This window comes from Cetorhinus maximus, chromosome 26, assembly GCF_964194155.1.
Source record: "Cetorhinus maximus chromosome 26, sCetMax3.hap1.1, whole genome shotgun sequence".
Classification (NCBI taxonomy): domain Eukaryota; kingdom Metazoa; phylum Chordata; class Chondrichthyes; order Lamniformes; family Cetorhinidae; genus Cetorhinus; species Cetorhinus maximus.
The window spans coordinates 23,250,725-23,270,128 of NC_135904.1; the positions used below are offsets into that span (position 1 = coordinate 23,250,725).

The 19,404-nt window shown below is 38.5% G+C and overlaps 1 protein-coding gene across 3 annotated transcripts in view; it reads left to right on the plus strand.

Annotated features, from left to right (window-relative positions):
- Positions 1-7,245, plus strand: part of lrrc28 (leucine rich repeat containing 28) — a 62,804-nt gene extending 55,559 nt beyond the window's left edge. For all 3 annotated transcript variants that reach the window (XM_078530371.1, XM_078530370.1, XM_078530372.1), the window contains 2 exons: positions 2,495-2,654; positions 5,602-7,245. In XM_078530371.1, coding sequence (XP_078386497.1) covers positions 2,495-2,654; positions 5,602-5,674 — 233 coding nt within the window. In that variant the 3' untranslated portion in view covers positions 5,675-7,245. The remainder of the gene's footprint in view (positions 1-2,494; positions 2,655-5,601) is intronic.
- Positions 7,246-19,404: the final 12,159 nt, after the last annotated feature.

The following is a 19,404-nucleotide window of genomic DNA, read 5'->3' on the forward strand; positions in this document are numbered from 1 at the left end:
CTTTGGAGTTGCATGGTTTGTATTTAAAAGGCTAACAAGTGAACCTGAAAGTTATCTGGTGCTTTTCAGTTTGGCTAATTGACTGTTATTATGTGTCCAATTCTGTTAGTGGATTGCAGTGTTTTTTTTTATTGCTCAGGAATATTTACGTAGGATTGTATAGGATTTGTGGCATAGACACAGACCATTCAGCCCAACCAGTCCATGCTGGTGTTTATGTTCCACTCGAGCCTCCTCTCATCTTTTCTCATCTTATCTCATCTTAGCCTACCATTGTAATCATCTATCCCCTTCTCTTTAATACATTTATCCAGTTTCACCTTAAATACAATCTATTCTATTCACTTCTACCATTCCCTGTGGTAACAAGTTTGACATTCTTACCTCTCTTTGGGTGAAGAAGTTACTTCTGAATTCCCAATTGGACTTCTTGGTGACCATCTTATATTGATGGCCTCTAGTTATGCTCTTCCCCATAAAAGGAAACATTCCTCCTCTACCCACTCTTTATCAAAATCTTTCATAATTTTAAAGACCTATATTAGGTCACCCCTCAGGTCTCTTTCTCAAGAGAGAAGAAGGCCAGCCTGTCAATCCCTTCCTAATATGCATGTCCACACATTTCTGGTATCATCCTTGTGAATCTCCTCTGCATCCTCTCCATTGCCTTGACATCCTTTTTATAATATGGCAACCAGAACTGCATGCAGTGGTCTAACTAAGGTGTGTTACAGTATGAGCATAACTTCCCTACTTGTCAATTCTATCCCTCTGGAAATAAAACCTAGTGCTTGGTTTACCTCTTGTATGACCTTGCTAACCTATGGCTCAGCTTTTAGTGATTGATGTATTAGCAGCCGGAGATCCCTCATAGCTCTATTCCACCTAGATTTGTACCTTCCAAATAATAGGTGGCTTCCCTATTCTTCCTTCCAAAATGTACACACTCATATTTATCTCTGTTGAACTTCATTTGTCAATTATTTGCCCATTCTGCAAGTTTATTAATGTCCTCCTGTAACTTTTTGCAGTCCTCCTCAGTATTGACTACCGCCACCCCCTCCCTGCAAAATTTGGCGTCATTCACAAATTTATAAATTGTGCTTTAGATTCCAAAGTCCAAATTGTTAATATTTATTGTGAGCAGCGGTAATCCCAGCACTGATCCTTGTGGAACGCTACTTCCCACCTTCTGCCACTCTGAATAACTATCCTTTACTCTTATTCTCTGCTTTCTGTCTTGGCGCTAGCTACTGTATCTACAGTCAGAATATAAGTCGAACCATTGAGGCCACAAGAAAGCCTCCAAAATGAGGGGGTTGGCTTATACGTCAAGTGTAAAAGTGAACTACTGGTGTGGGTTGTCGCCATTTTGAAATGTCATTAGCATCCAATGCAAGAGTTGGGCATGTCTTAAATTCCTGCACCTTTTCACAACATAGCCTGTATCACCTGCTTGATCTCATGCATCCAGTTATAAGGTGCCAGTAAGTATAACGTGCATTTGTGCAGTGAATATTTGAGTCTGACTATTATTTGAGCACAGCGTACCATGAGGGGGGTCAACAAAAACTGACTGAGGCTGGAAAAATTGAGTCATCTTATGCACCGTGTCAATTTATATATTACAATTTATGGTAACAATCCATTCTGCTATTTGTCAGAAAATGTGGAGTCAGGGGACCTTATTAGTCAATTGTGGGACACCTTATCGAAGACCTTTTGAAAATCCAGATAAATTACATCTTCTACATTACCATTATTTATTCTCTCTGTTACCTCCTCAACAAGTTCAATAAGTTTGATCAAGCAAGATTTTCCATTTTATAACTTAATGTGGCAATCTTCAAGGAAGAAGATGGGAATCGCTGAAACTCGAACAACAAAAAATGTTTATAATTTTACATTTTCGCCATCCTTCAAGTTAGTAGCGATTTGTCAAAGTTTAATGCTTTCCTATCCAACTTCTGAATTTGAGGAAAATCTGTGCTATACTGTTGTGTACTCGTGTTCTGACATTAGCTATAGTTTGATTGAATGTAAGGATACAGCTCTCCGCACAGTGCACCAAGAGTAGGCTCTGAGCAAAAGTTGCAAGCTTCACCACATCTTGAGCGGAAAAAAATTTGGAGGGAGGAAGGGAAACAAATATCATCTTCCCTAATATGTTTTAGAATCAGTTTGGCAGATGCCAAGGAGCAGCAAATCTATCTGCTGTGTGAGCCAAAGATTAGTTGTGGTGTGAACACACACACTGTTATTATTCCCCTTTCTTTACTTCCAGTAACAACAGCACCGGTTAGATAATATTTACTATTATTGAAGCCATCCGTTTCTATCTGCTACAGTCGTTACAATTTATACACAAGTACATAAGTAGGTTTGGATGCAAACTGTAATGTTTGTATAGGTACTACTTACCTTTACAAAGATTAAACTGCATTAAGTAGGGTGCTTATTATGAAGAAATTTACAATGTTGTGTTTTCCTGTAGGTCTGGATCTCCCATCCCCAAACTCATTACCTAGGAATCTGTACAAGTTACTATTCTACCCTCTGGGACATTGTCATCACTGCAGCCAGCCAATGTTTACCATTGTCTATCCGAAGTGTTTTCCTTTGACAGAGACCCCGATGGCTGCCTTGTATAATGGGTAATTATAAAGAAATTGATCTTGCGTTTTGAGTTTCCATTGAGATTTTCACTGAAGGGAAAACCATTAACACCTGAAAGGGAAGGGCAATTTTTAAAATTTAATTAGCTTATTAGATTACATCAAATGTCGATACATTTCTGAGCCAAAAGCAAAACAATTACATATTTACCCATAAACTGTAGGGATGTTAGTTTAATGAAATCTTACACTTTTGTGCTTGCTGTTTAGAAATTCAGTAGTTTTGAATTAATTATGGTTGAGATATAATATCTGACAAGGCCTGAAGCATGCTTCTGCAGCTGTCGTGAAGATAATTCGGGTTCTCTTTGTTATGAAAATTTGAGTGCACTAAAGCTATGGTATCTTTTTGATCTCGCCACCAGTGTTCCATCTAAGCCTTGAGGCCACTCACAATGTGTTCCCTTTAAGATACCGTGTGTGCGTGGCCACACAAACAAACAAAATTTAAAGGTCCCATGCGTTGAAATGAACAGGCTGCGCACAACAAAGAAAATTTAAAGAAATCAATGCTCTCCATTTTTCCAAAATTCAGTTGAATGTTCAGGTTTTGATCTGTATGGCTGTGTAAACTGAGCAGCCTTAGTTGGCGATGTTCTTACTTCAGAGTCACAAGGCCAGGGGTTGAAGATTCACTTCAAGACCTGTCACGTAATCTGCGCTGGCATTCCAATTACAGTGTCATGGGAGTACTGCATTGTCATTGGTGATATTTAGTAGTTAAACGAGGACCCTAGCTATCTGTCTATCCCTGTGGTTCAGGTGGATCTCGTGACACAGTTTGAAAAACAGACAGGACTTCCCCTGGTTTCTCAGCCAATATTCATTCCCCAAACACATTGTCATGAACAGATGAACTGTTCATTCATTCAGTGGCAAATTGACTGCATTTTCCCATGTAACAAGCCGTTCACTTCATAAGTAATTCATTCTTTGCAAAGTGCTTTGGGATGTTTGAGAGATGTGGAAATTTGCTATATAAACGCAGGTCTTTAAAATCTGTCCCCTCAGGTTTCCCTGATAAAATGGCAATTGGAAATGAAGATATTTGGGAGCATTGGATTGAGTGGTTGACGTAATATTTATTTTTGAATCATCACATTGGACTCTGCAGAAAAGGCCTGAGTTCAATTTTCTTTCAAGACCCAAAGCACAAGCACTTAAAAAAAATAAACATAAGATATATAAGAAATTGTAGCCCATCTTTGAATCAGCCTTCAACTGTCAATACCACTCTGAGTTGCACTATGTTAGGGCATACAAGATTAAAGACACATGCTTCCTTTATTCATGTCCCACTTGGTGTTTTCGTTTAATGTCTAGGGCTATTTTAGATGTATACAGTGAAAAGACAAGAAACAGTCATTTGTCTCTAGTTTACCCTGGACGTGCTGAAACATGTACTATAATGCTCCTGTTCTCATAAAACGCCAAATACCATAAGCATTAGAGCAGAGAAATAACTTGCTTTTATATAGTGCCTTTCATGACCTCAGGATGTCCCAAACTGCTTCACAGTCAACTAAGTATTTTAAGTATAGTCACTGTTGTAATGTAGGGAACCTTGACCCTTTAGCAACCAATTTGCATACAAGAAAGCACTATGCACAGCAGTGAGATTAATGACCAGATAATCTAGCTTTGGTAATGTTGATTGAGGGATAAATATTGGCTGGGACACTGAGAGAACTTCCCATGATCTTCTCCAAATAGAGCAATGAGAGCTTTTATATCCACCTGAGAAAGTAGAAGGGCCCCAGTCTCAGCTGAAACCTGGAAACTCTGACAATATTGCACTGAATTGTCAACCTAGAGTGGGGCCTTAACCCGTAACAGAGCCAAGGTTGACGCCAATGACATAGAAGATCTCTCAGTACTTCTAAAATACTTTTTCATTGTTGGTCATGATGATCAGTTTTGCACGAATTAGTTTTATTAGCCAATTTTATCCCCTTTTCTTTTCCCTAAAGACAGTGACTTATGCTCGGGTATGATGCTACAACCTCTAGTGCCACACACACACACACCCCCGCCCCCCAAGCATTGAAGCCCTTTTTATGCATGAATCTACTGTATGTGTAAAACTTTGGACTGCGAGGGCTTAAACCATACAAGATTCTAATGTCCATGTGTCTTTTCCAGCATGAATCAATGGTTTGTGATTCCAACTTGGGGATCTTGGCTTTAATTTTAGCTCTGTGTGCTTTAGCCTCAGGATACTGTTGCCAATTGTACATGCATCTTCCCGCTACTATAGGTATTATATACCCCTACTATAGGTATTATATACCCTGATATTAGTTAACTCAGCCTAGAATAGAAATCAATTCTGAGACATTCTTAATCTGCATGGTTCAGTACCTTACCATAGTGTATTTACCAATTTTGCAATTTGGAGTACATCTATTTGACACAGTGTCTATCACTCATGACTCCCCTTCCCTACCCCCATTTATAGTTCAGTGCTGAAGAGTATAACTCTGTGTTAAATATTTTTGAATGAAGTTCTCAAAATATTTTTGAACTGGATTCAGGAAAGTAAAGCTTGACATGGTTGATTTATATGTGCTAAAAAAAAAATGGCCAATAATAAATTCTGATATGGGCAGTACTCAGTGAAACCAATCTCTCTGCAGGATAATGAAATTGTACTCTGACAGAGTAATTCTGAAATCAAAACAAACTGACCCAGATACAAACTGTAGTTATAGAGTCATAGAGTTTTACAGCACGGAAAGAGGCCCTTTGGCCCATCGTGTCCACGCCGTTCATCAAGCCCCTATCTACTCTAATCCCATTTTCCAGCACTTGGCCCGTACCCTTGTATGCTGTGGTGTTTCAAGTTGTTGACTACTAATTGAACCTTATTTCACCCATCACAATATTTCTGACAAATATCAAGATTATGATTTATCTGTTTTTATAGGAGGACAAAAATGAGCTTTGTAGCATACTGCTGCTCCACGAAGTGTCTACAGGTCTTTGACTTGCTCAGCTGACATCTCGTGACACGAAATGAACTGCTGCCAGAACTTGGAGGATACATTGGAAGGTGTGATGGCTCTGTTGAACCACAAGGTTCTATTGGAGGTTCCAGTGGTTGACTTTCATTCCAGCACAATATTCAGTAAGGCCTTTGAGTTGCAAGATTGCAAGAAGCTGGCAGAAAACTTTGCACAGATTATGATCCTTTTTGGCTTGTACTGAAAGCTATTATGATTCGCACACCTGTGGGGAATTGTTAATTCCTGGTGAAGATCACTGTCATTTTTGAATGTCAAACGGTGACGCACTTTGGATGCCTGTTACCTGGAAGATGATGTGTAATGTAAGCTCATGGGGAAAGCTGCAAACTAATAAATAAGAGAGAGCTCATTTTGGCATAAATGCTTGAAAGTCAAAGCCAACTTTTATATGAGCTGGTTAATTGCAGCATTTAAATGACATTTGTTTTCATAATTGTAGTTTTCTTTTACATGTCAAAACCTGGACATTAATCACTTGGTAATAAACCAATTATTATGAAACAATTAGTTACAAGCAGGTTGCCTGCTAACAATTTCATAATTCATGTTCAGTTATATAAGTTGGAAGAATGGTTTTAAAAAAGGCTATTCAATGATGCTGATTAAATAACCAATCCCAACAAGACCATATAGTTTATCTTGTTTCTGTTACAAGTTTCAGCTAAGTCATGGAAAATATACTGCATGAAGTGAAATTTTTTCTTTAAACATTGCTATTTGTAATTGCAGCTTGGAGTTTGAAAGAATGTTATGTATGCAGTAATGTGTTCACGTGCAATTACTGCTTGTATATTAGAAGGTCATGTGGAACAGGAGATAAGTATGGTGTGTAAACAGAGTTTTGCTCCCCCAGTGGCTTTGTGGCTGAATGTAGTGCATGGTGTGTTTAAAAAGCATGGTCTGTTACAAAGTCATGTGGGCTATTGGTTCTTAGGCTTGTTGCCTAGTGTGTGAAAAGTAAATTGATTTTATCCACAATAGCAAATGCTATAGCAAGACCCTATAATAAAGAGAAAATAGTCATTGTTGCTAATTGTTACCCTGCTACAATCGAAGAGTTAACAAGTGCTAGGCAATTACCATCTCCCTTTGACGTTCAATAGCATTACCACTAGAATCTAAGAATATAAGTATTTCCATTGAAAATCTTGAGAGAAGGGCCTGTTTTTCAGCATGTGAAACAGATCAGTTACTTGGCATTTTAAAAAAATCCTCTAATCGTGTTCTTATTCCAGTTACTTTACTAGCAGCAGTACACGTTTTGGCAGTGGTAAAATGGGCTATAATCCAACAAAAGCACAGTTGAGTAGAACCTAAACCCCCTCTTTCATGATTACAGTAACTACTTTCATATGTGTAAAATTTTGCACAGCACATAACCAGAAGCATACCAACAATACCTTTACTCATTATAACATTCATCAACCTGGAATGGTACTTTCCACCTAATTTGCTGCTTGTGATTTAGTACAAATCCTGTGGATTTCTCCATCTATGTAGCTCTTTCATTATCTAGGAGGAATAAACATAATTCTTGAATGTTTTTTAAAGGTCTCAATCATTCTGCGGTAATGTCTGATTTATGGACGCTGAGCTTACAACAAACACAGCTGCAGTGTTTTAAAACTTGAGCTCCAATGTTGTATCAAGCAGGCTACATTTAAGGTTGTTTTGAAGCCTATCTGGACCTTGCCAATAGCTGTCACCTAGATTATGACAGCAGCAGGACAAAGGCATTGTGTATTTAGTGAACCTCCACCAGGACCTCAAAACAGAACTGAATAGGACTCTAGTCAAAGCAAGGAGACAACCTACAATACCTCAATTCTCTTTTGAGAAAATAAATCATTTTTGTTGTCTTACCCTTACCCACCACCCACTAGCAAGCCAACACACACACGCTTCCAAAACTGATTTTTGGGGGAAGGGGATACAGAATCACAAAAGCAAAATATATTGCAAAAATTGTAGGATGTGATCAACTGCAATTTCAGCTCCCCGCCCCCCCCCCCAAATATTTTTCATCTTTTTCAGTTCTTGCCCTCAAACTTTTGAAGTTGCGAGTAAGAATGTTGGAGTGCAAATATGATTTTAATTGCACATTAATTTGCAAGATAACATGTTACCTCCAGAAATAAAGTTTTTTCTTGAAATATAAGCTTTTTAAAAACACTTTTAAATATCTTTACAAATGGCTGTTGAAGAAACTAATGGTACAAAGCAAGATTGGAGATGTTAAAAATCTGAAACAAAAAATGCTAGAAACAGCAAGGTCAGTTGTCATCTGTAGAAAGCACAGATGAGTTAGCATTTCAGGTGGGCACCTTCTGTCATTCTAGCTAGTTCATTTATGTTAACCCATCGCATTTCTCTTTAAGGTACGTCAAAGCAGCCCAACAAACCCTTGCTGAAAGGTGCTTGTTTGTTGCTTCCTGCTTACCTGTGCCATGTAGAAGATTTTGAATTTACTACTTGAGAAGATGCAGGCACAATCCCTACATATTCTCACTCCAGTACAATATACTCCCTTATCAACAGTCTGTTAGTTTTTTCTGGTTCAGATGGCCCGTGTGCATTAATTTGACATTTATATTGTGACTTGAAGAAAGGTAGCAGTTCTGCAACCCAGTAAGATAGTAGTTTGTCGTTGGTCAGATGTTTGCTCCACAAATCTTGCTCCCTCACTTCAAGCAGCACAGAAACAGCTGCAATCTCACTCACAGCTGTCATTTCCACTAATTTGAAAGGTAATGAAATTGGTTGTTTTGGCTTTTTATTCCAAGCTACACCATCATTAGCAATGATATGTCATTTTAAACAATGCATATACTTCTATCCCTTTTTAATTTTCTCCCTTGATTTTTTTTTCTTTCCTATGTGGATTTAGTTTCATTAGTTTAGTTTCATTATTTCATAAATACAATTATATATTTATATAGTATATATATCAACAATATGCATGAGTCCTTTTAAAAATGTTAAATATTGCACTGATTAGAATTTTCTTTGACCTTGTGGAATTAACCCTAACCTTTCTCATACATGATTCAGTCAGGACTTATATGGGACATATTTTCATATTATGCTTGGGCAATTTCAAACAGTTTTATTTAATAAACATTGATCCTCGATACCTTCTCACCCACACCCACCTCCTGAATTTTCTCCAGGTGATCTTTAATGCCCCTGTATAAAAGAGAAAAATCTCCCTAGTGGACTTTTCCTTGCACCTCCTCTCTCCATGTACTCTTTGCGCTATCACCATCCTGGCTGTGTCTGGTTGTTTTCCTGCCAAGTCTTGCTGAATCTTTTCTCCAGGTGCTTCCACTAAAGGAAGCCAAGAGCATGACCTATATCAGACAACATAGATAAAAAGCTGACGATGGAACAAAATAAAATGGGACAGAAACAAAAAGGGTTGGTTACAATCAAAAAATATGAATACTGTAAAAAGATAGAAAAGGAACAGTTAAGGAGAAATGGAAAATGACCATGGAAAAATCATAAACACAAAAAGTGATTCAATAAAAATAGAATAGCATCACCAAGGAAGGAAACAAATTGGAAGTAGTTTAAATACTTCCACTTGGATTGCAAAAAGGAAATGTAGTTTATTAGGCCTCCTTTAACCTACTAATTCTAGCACCACGTGTAGTGAAGCTTTGTTACAACATTTATATAAAGAACAATAAAATGGCTTTCACCTGGAATTTGTACTCGAGCTGTAACATGGAGCCCAAAGTGTGTATGTAACCATAGAAAAGTTACAGCACAGAAGGAGGCCATTCGGCCCATCTTGTCCATGCCAGCCCGAGGACCTCCAGGTGCCCTTTCTAATCCCACCTTCCTGCACCCAGCCCATAGCCCTGCAGTTTACAGCACTTAAGGTGGAGATCCGGGTAATTTTAAAAGAGTTTAGAGTTTCCGCCTCTACCACCAACTTGGGCAGTGAATTCCAGACACCTACTACCCTCTGCGTAAAAAAGTTCTTCCTCATGTCCCCCCTACGCCTTCTGCCACTTATCTTGAATCTATGTCCCCTGGTTCTAGAATTCTCCACCAAGGGAAACAATTTTATCCTGTCCATCCTATCTATTCCCTTCATAATTTTGTACACCTCAATCAAGTCACCTCTCAGCCTTCTTTGTTCTAAGGAAAATAACCCCAACCTATCCAATCTCTCCTTGTAGCTACACTTTTCTAACCCTGGCAACATTCTTGTAAACCTCCTCTGCACTCTCTCCTATTACGTCCTTCCTGTATTGTGGTGACCAGAACTGCACACAGTACTTCAGTTGTGGCCTCACCGGTGTTTTATATCTGTCATCACTCTCTGCCTCCTACAACTAAGCCAATTTTGAATCCATCTTATCAAATTACCCTGTATCCCATGTGCATTTGCCTTCTTCATAAGTCTCCCATGTGGGACCTTGTCAAAGGCTTTGCTGAAATCCATATTAACTACATCAACTGTACTACCCGCATCTACACACCTGGTCACCTCCTCAAAAAATTCAAACAAATTTGTTAGGCATGACCTCCCTCTGACAAAGCCATGCTGACTATCCCTGATCAAACCTTGCCTCTCCAAGTGGAGATAGATTCACTTCTTCAGAGTTTTCTCCAATAGTCTCCCTACCACTGACGTGAGACTCACTGGCCTGTAGTTCCCTGGCTTATCTCTGCAACCCTTCTTAAATAGCGCAACCATATTAGCTGTTCTCTAGTCCTCTGGCCCCTCCCCTGTGGCCAGAGAGGAATTACAAATTTGGGTCAGAGCCCCTGCGATCTCCTCCCTTGCCTCCCTCAGCAGTCTGGGACACAAATCATCTGGACCTGGAGATTTGTCCACTTTTAAGCCTGCCAACACCTCCAATATCTTGTCACTCCCGATATCAATGTCACTCCCGATATCAATATGTTCAAGAACCTCGCAGCCTCTCTCCCCAAGTTCGATACACTTCATCGTCATTCTCTTGGGTGAAGACGGATGTGAAGTATACATTCAACACTCTACTGATGTCCTCTGACTCCACCCATAGATTGCCCCCTTGGTCCCTTAAGGGCCTGACTCTTTCCCTGGTTATCCTCTTCCCATTGATATACTTATAGAATGTCTTGGGATTTTCCCTGCTTTTACCAGCCAGAGCTTTCTCATATCCCCTCTTTGCTCTCCTAATTGCTTTCTTAAGCTCCACCCTGCAATTTCTGTACTCCACTAATGCCTCAGCTGATTTGCTTCCCCTGTACCTGCTAAAAGCCTCTCTTTTCCTTCTCATCATATCCTGAATATCTCTGGTCGTCCATGGTTCCATTTCATAACTACAGTTAATTGATGTTTTTGCAACCACTCTCCAGAAAGAAACAGTTAACTTTGGCATGAGATTTGTGTGGGATCTAAACATGATTATCAACAGCTACATCATTTTAATGCCAAAAATAAAACAATATTTCCATTTTTATATTTATAAAAACATTGTTGGTTTAAGCTAAACTGTTTCACATACAGTTATTATTTCTGAAAATATTTTCTTGTATGATTAGATCAATTCAGTGCAATTTTGCCATTGAAATTAATATGTCAGTGCTGTAAAAACATGACCGCTTACATTTTTCTTGGGTATAACAACTACTTGCGTTTAGCTCATGCTTTAATGTAGGAAAAACAGTTCCAAGACACATCGCAGAAGAGTTATAACCCTTCCTGCTGCATTATTTTAATATAATTTGTTAAATTATCCATAATTTAACACTAAGATATTAAAGGTCATACAGCACTTCAAATACTACACTTCATTTTTGTATAAAACGCAAAGTATACATAAACTTGTTGGGAAAGGTCTCTGAAGTTACCGTTTACAGGCTGTCAAGACATCAGAATTTTGCAATTAACTGCTAAATGTTCCCATTTATCATGCATCGTAAAAGCAATATTTAGGCTTTTGAATTCTAACATCTCACCCCAAACTGCTTATCTTCTAAAGAATAAAAGTCCAGTTCTTTAACTTTTCCCTCATAATTTAACTTCCTAATACCAGAATCATCTTCATTACCAAACAAAATACTGAGAATTAATTAGTTAGAATTTCTGATCAGTAATTTAATGAAAGTGGTGGTTCAGGATTACTGTTGGTGTCTAAATAATGTCAATCAGAAATACTAAAGTTAAAATGTCTACGTTGAGAAATCTGAAAAACAACATAGTTGTAACAAAATAATTCTATGGCCGGCATTTTCCAGTCCCGTCCGCTGCAGGAATCGTCACGGGCAGGGCAGAAAATTTGACGAACCAGCCAAAACTCCATTGACTTCAGGTGGGAATTTATTTTGTACAAAAACTACAGTTAAAATAAAAGCTGTCTTACCAAATTTCGAAATGAATGTGCTGTGGGACTAGACGAGTTTCGATGAACTTTAAGTAGTTGAGGTACAGGTGCCTTGTTCTAAATACCAATTAAATTCTGAATTGCCAGGGCACGAATAGATGCTTGGGAGCTAGACAAAGTGCAAGTGCCTCTTCATCAGCATCGATGCAATAGTTTGCACCATCTTGACAATCATGGATGATAACTGAATTCAGAAATGTTTGGACTGAAATACAGTAGAATATTGGCTACATGTTAAGGAAGTTGTACTGGCAGTACCATGTAAATAGCCTAAGCCATGTCCCACTTAGTGTTGTTCACTGGTCACGGAAACAATTTAATATAATACACTTGAAAATGCAGTGTACAACTTCATGTTACCTGCCTCCTTACTTGGAGTTCCTTCTCTACCTTGTGCTTCAGGCTCATGCATTTTGTATACCTTGTGGCCTGTGCATTAGATGTTTTCTTACAGAAAACAGTCTTCATTCAAAAACACCCAAAGTTAATTAGAAATGTGTGCGCATCTGCACTTCTCCCTACACCTAGAAAAACAATGCAAGTCCATTGAAGCTCTCCCCATCCGGTACCCCAACCCTCCCATTATAGCACCCAGTGGTATTTTGAGCATCCTAATGCTTTTACCTGACATTACTCCAAACACTTATTATACTTAATAAATATACTCCTCCTAATTTGTTTTAAATTTGCAATATAAGTTTGTCCTCTGGTCCTACCTCCCTGCTTCATTTGAAGTCATGTTCTGAGTTTCTCTGGCCAATCTTGCATAACTTGAAGTTCCCCCACACCCCCACCCTCCTTGAAGCAAACGGTACAGCAGGAGCTTCTCTAATCATTTTTCCAAGACCTTTGTCTTTACACTTGGGATCAGTCTTCCTGGGCTTCTCTATGCACTGTCCAGGAATATGTAGATTTTTTTTTTCTTTCTTCAAGTTGACTTGTAATCCAATTCTGGTCTGATTAGTATGTTGGGGTGTAGCACTTCTGGAAACTTGTACTGTACTTACTACTCATCCCAGCCTTCTGTATGCTTCACCACAGTATCCAGTATTATAAGTCATGAATCTGCTATAGCTCTCGATTCCTTTCTAAGTCCCCCGCCAAATCAGTTCAATTCATTGAATGATCTATAACTTGCAATGGTTTATTAAATTCATTTTTTATCTGCCTATCCAATCCATATGCAATCTGAATCTTTCTGCAAAGGATTTGCTGCATTTTCATCTGTGTTGTTCTGTCTCTCAGAACTTAAAGCCTCTGTTTGGTTTGATTTCAAGGTCATTAGTGGAGATTAGGATAACAGATCCATGGAGTGATCCCTGTGGAACTGCACTCAACACCTCCCCCCCCGCCATTTCGGACATTACCTCTCATGTGGGATTTGTGTTTCTGTTCTTTTACAGCCCTTCTTTGCAATGTATATAAACAATCTAATGATTAACTAAAATTAGCAGAATGAAGAATAGAGTTTAACCCAGTTGCTTCTATTCCTCCCCAGTATGATGCAGATACAAAGCACACACCTGTTTCTGCATAGGGAATGATGGATTTGACCTTATCATCATTTTCCATGTGCCTAGATCATGTGGCACAAATAACTTTGCTCTTGCAGATTCTTGTGAAGTTTCACATAGCCCAACGATCATGTTGCAAAATTTAATAGATAGGATTGTAACTTAAGCCCTTGCCATGTGTCTGTAAGGGAACAATTGGACTAACCAATCAAGCTGAAACCAGTGAGCTGCAAACACACTGTACCATAAATCAGCACTTCCTCAGTTTGCTTGTCCGCCTGGTCTTATTACACTTGACTGTACCAAACAGAACAACTACAACTCACATTGTATAAAAGCACAAAAAAAATGTACCAAGGCACTTCAAGAGCATCATAAAATGAAGTATGACACTGAGCTACAAAGGAGATATTAGTTCAGATGACCAAAAGCTTGGTCAAAGAGGTAGGTTCTAAGAAGTGTCTTAAAAGGAGGAAAGTGAGGTTAAAAGGCAGAGCAATGTAGGGAGGGAATTCCAGAGCTTAGGGCCTAGACAACTGAAGGCACTGCCACCAGTAGTGGAACAATTGTGATTAGTAGTGCACACGAGGCCAGAATTAGAGGAGTGCAGATATTTTGGAGGGGCGTGGGGCTGCAGGAGATTTGAGATGGGGAGAGGCAAGGCCATGGAGGGATTTGAAAACGGATGAGAATTTTAAAATCAAGATGTTGCTTGATCGGGGGCCAATATAGATCAGCAACCACAGGGATGCTAGAAAATTATTTTAGTCACTTAGGTTTAGTGACAATTATTTTGTAAAATGAAACTCAGGAGCAAATCGTTGATGGAATCAACGGCATTAAAATAATACTTTTGAGGTAATGTTTCATCCAAAGGTTGACTTTTGGTAAAGTGACAGAAAATGCTTGATGTACACAAGAGGTTAGTCAGGATTTGAAAGTGAAATAGCAATTACCTTTCATCAGGGCTGGAGCAGGTTTTGTTTTTACTTCAAATTTCTAGCACTGGCAGTTTTTCTTTATATGCCTTAAATCTTTATCTGGTTGACTATGTATTCTCCTCAGCCTGGAGGTTTGATGGTCCTGTAGAAATTTGCAATTTTGTATAAAATTCAGAACAGCACGTAAAATACAGTGAAAACTTCAGGCTAATTATAGGTTTATGGTGGCTGTCAAATTTTCCAGTCAATGCTTTAATTTAATTTTACACTTAAAAAATTGTAAGTGTCTAATCTTGAAGGTGACCTATGATTAAGTGGCAATTTAAAGCACTACATAGTTAGATATTTCATCGAAAAGAAGGATTAGATTGAGTTTTTGTGAATACATCAATCTGGATGTAGCAGTTTAACATCCACCAGCCTCTTGTGGGTGTCTTAATTATCATCAGTTTTATTTTTATCCTTGAAAATTAAATGTGTTGATTCTATTCACTTAATAAAAGCTGTGCCTTCCATTTTGTTTGCCTGCTCACAGCTGTTGAGCTGTTGTAACTCAAGATTGTCATTTTATTTTCTGATAAAATATTATTTCTGTTCAAGAGATTTTTAGGTTAAGCATGGGAACATCCACAGGTGGGTGTTTATGCCTTTACTGAGGGTGATGACAGAGAGACGATCTCAACCCCAACCCCAGATCCAGAGCCTTAGGATTGCCATTGCAGACATTTTCCTAGTAAGGGAGTTTCCTTTTATCTGTTTCTCCTTCCAATTTGACTGATTTTCCAGAACCTTTCTCCATATCAATGGAGAGACAGAGCATCTTGACGTTAATGGGGAGATGGTGGGGTAGTGGTAATGCCATTGGCCTAGCAATTCAGAGGCCCAGGCTCATGCTCTGGGGGCACTGGTTCAAATCCCACCTCAGTAGCCTGTGGAATATAAATTCAATGAATTAGTGAAACCTGGAATTGAAAGCTAGCCTCAGTAATGGTGACCAGGAAACTATCACCCCTTGTCGTAAAAACCTGTTTAGTTCATTAATGTCCTTTAGGGAAGGAAATGCAAATGATCCCACGGCACTATTTGAAGGAGGCCAGGAGAGATCTCCTGGTGTCCTGACTCGCATTCCTCATTCAATCAGCAACAAAAAAAACAGACTAACCAGCCACTCTCCGCATTTGCTGTTATGGTTCATTTTTGCATGCAAATTGACTGCCATGTTTACCTTGTTATGACCAGGTGAGGAGAAATGAACTGGCTCCCCTCTATTCAGCCTCCTTGGTTGGTCACAACAAAGGTTTTTACATTTATTTTCTATTTGGATGCCTTTTCCGAATCAAAATTTATTTTTATCTATGCAGTGAACAATAAGGAACCAATTAAATGAGGTTTTCTTGAATCAAAGAAAGAGCAAGTTTATGAGCCTCTAAACTGGAGGGAAGAAAATAATAAAAGATGCGATGTCACACACACACATGTATCAGAAGTAATGAAAGTTAGAGTCCAAATTAAAATTAAAAGAGTGTGGTAAAAGAATGTCCTTGAGGAGTAGATTATTAAACGTTGCAGCTAATTTAAGTTAGCTGGTTCCCTGAATGCAGTCAGATGTATAAGATGTTGCAATTCCTCTGAGATCTCAGTTCATTGATAGAGTTTGGTACGCTGACTTCTTAAACTAGTTACTCTACTTGTTCCAGGGAAGAGAGAGAGAGACCTCTTCAGCATGTTCCTTTGCTGAAGTCTTTTTTCAAAAAAAATCTCTCCTCTGATGATCTCTGTCTCTAACTTTGCAAACTAGTCCTTAAAGTCTTGCTGGCTGTATATTCCAGAGGAATTTGATTACAATGTCTGCTGTAGTCATTGTGTTGTGGAACAGGTAATCACATTTTTTGAAGTTTCACCTTAAACTTTTGATGCGTTCCAAGATAGTAAAAGTCAACAGGGATGGGGGTCTTTCACACTCCATTGGAGCGGGGGTTTCAGTGTCTGTTCCTACTTGGGTGGAGTGCAAGTGGTATATCCTGGCTGGCTAGCCATTTTCCCATTGTCTTAATAAGATTGCAGTTGATTAAAATCCAGCTCTTCACATTTTTAATATCTTCCTCAAATAGTGATGAGTTTCGATTTCTATAAATTACCGAAAGTGTCTCTCTCCTCACACTCCCTTGGGGAGGGGTCTTGTTTGCTTTTCCTAACTTCACCTTGGCAGGTGGTCTTGCACTCGTTCTGTCTCATTTCAATTGCAGAATTTCCCGTCAGTTGAAGGTTTTACAAATCATATTTCAAAAATAAAGAGGTACAACTTCATGACAACCTATTAGCAGTGACCACAACGGAACAATAAGTAATTGAATGTAAAAGATTTTTGAACATGCTGATATCAGAAAGTCACTATAATTTTTTTTTTTACTTTTTCTTTCCTACGAAGCCACGTTTTCTCCCTCAATGTTTTTTTTTTCCCAAGTGTTGACTCTAGTTATGGTTCAGTCACTCAAGTATCTGTTGGCTTTTCATGTATGAGTGGTGCTGAAGGTAGGAAATACTGTCACCACTCAGATTCCATGCAAATGAGCATCCAGCAAGGGTCATTGGATGGTGAGCAAGAGTGGAAACGGCAAATTTTTCACCCTCTAACTGTTGTTGGAGGCATTGTTCCAGCTGAGATTAGCTAAATCGGAACAGGCAGGAATAGAACCTAGCGTCTATATGGCTTAGCTACTTGATAAACCTGTGCTGTCAGGGAGATTGAACCATACAAATCTAAGTACTAAGTCTGGTTTTGTAATACACAATAAAGCACTTTCTTTCGAATTTTTTTTTTTACACCTTGTTTTTAAAGAGGCCAATGAGATTAACTTTAGGCTTTTTGGGTCATTCTGCAAATGGTTGACCTTTCACCTGTGCTGCTAGTAATCAAAAATAATTGTGATAGCTGCCTGAATGTACCCTTAAATAACAGAGTGGGAAAGATTACACTTTTTTCATTCACAAAAATTTTAAAGCTACTGGTGTTTCTGTTTTTTTACCCTAGTTGCCTTCGCAATGTGTAGGTGATATGTGGTGTGTACTGTACTTTCATTCAAAGATAGTGTGCTATGTTTAATGCTGATCTCTCAATCACAGCTGTGGAACTGTGTAAACCTGTTTCATGGTCTAGCTCTAGTACACTATTCATAAAAATATTAAATTGAAGGGAATGGCCATCGACATGATACAAACAAATCATTAGCCTGCAGCATTTTTACTTTCAGATAATATTATTAAGTGTCATTTGTCTTTCAATTGAATTGATTCTATTAAATTCTATAAATTATTCTATTCTATAAATTAGCTAAATCAGGGATATTCCTTAAATGGTCTAGAAGCCAACTATGGGCTGAAGGAGGTTTTGCTGAGGCCCTGTTATGATGTGGTGGGTAATGTGTGCTAGGCGGACCAAATCCACAAGGGAAACTTGGCCATGCTATCACATCAGCCTTGCAATTTATATTTATTACGAGAAGATTTGTGCACTGAATTCAGAAGTAATGAGTTCAGTGACATCTTTAGAGATTTTAAAAACTAAATTAAAACAGTTATTAACAAAAGAAAAGACTTCAAACACATACATAAGGTAACAGTTATTTAATATTATTACAAATCCCAAAATTCCTAATTAACCTGACTCCCATCTACACACCCTCTTTAGGGCAACAGTCCAAAACAGATTTTAAATTTAAATAGCAAGCCAGCAAGTTTACATCACCCACTCGACAGTGGAATTCGAAAGGCTTTCCTCTGCCCTTGGTTACAGGACACAGCAGACTTCTGCTAAAGTGGCTGAAGGCTTCCCCAAGGCTGTTTTACACAGTCCTCTTAAATTTTACATGGCCCCCGCAACATAGCCTTCCATTCTCTTTATATGTGTTTCTATCTCTTTTAATCTGTAAATTCCATTGTTCTGTATGGCTTTAAAAATCTACTTTTCCTGTAATATAAAAATCTTTCATGTTGCCATTATGGTCAGTACCTTGGGGAAAAATAAACACATTGCTTGGCCTTGCTTATCTTGTTAGTTGTAAGCATCCCATCCCTTTGAAACCCAAACAACTCCTTCACTTATCTAAAAATGCAAATTTCCTTCACACCTTATATGCTAAACCCTCATCCTTGTTTACTTTTGCATTTAAAATGCTTTTTACCCCCAACTTATTTTGATAATTTCAAGCTTGCAGCCTATCTGACTCTAATTCAATTAAATCATACAGACAGACCCATCCACACTCACACCCATAAACCTACTTTACAATAAACCACAATAATGTGAAAAATATCTTAGTTTCATGACAGCCCTCTGATCTTAGCTGGTCTCACCTTTCCTGTTGCATCTCCATTCCAAGACATGACTTGCAATTTGTTCTTGCATAGAAAAACAGCTGGGTGGCCAATTACTGGTGGACCCCAATCAAGTCTGCCGTTTATTTCTTTATGTTGTCACAGTCAGGTGTAAATTTCTGCGCATCAGCTGTGGAATTCAATGCTTTGCTGTATCAAAGTGAGGAGAAAGGAGTAACTCTGTAATCTGATTCCCTCAAACAATGTGTGAAATACTCTGGCAATGAAAATGAATAATAAATAGAAAAAGCTGTAACATTTTTTCTAAAATCTTTTCCCTTCAAGTGAATTCACTTCAGTTCCCATGAATGGCTCTCATAGTGTGGAAATTTCACTCCCTTGAACCCTTCCTTGCAAGTGATCAGGCTTACCCCATTGTCCCTTTACAGATTTGACCCTCGCTTTCTGTAATGCATGAACATTCAGTTCTGTGGTGTTACAAGGCTAAAGACTGTGCAAAACCAGAGAGCTTGGGATAATTTTCATAC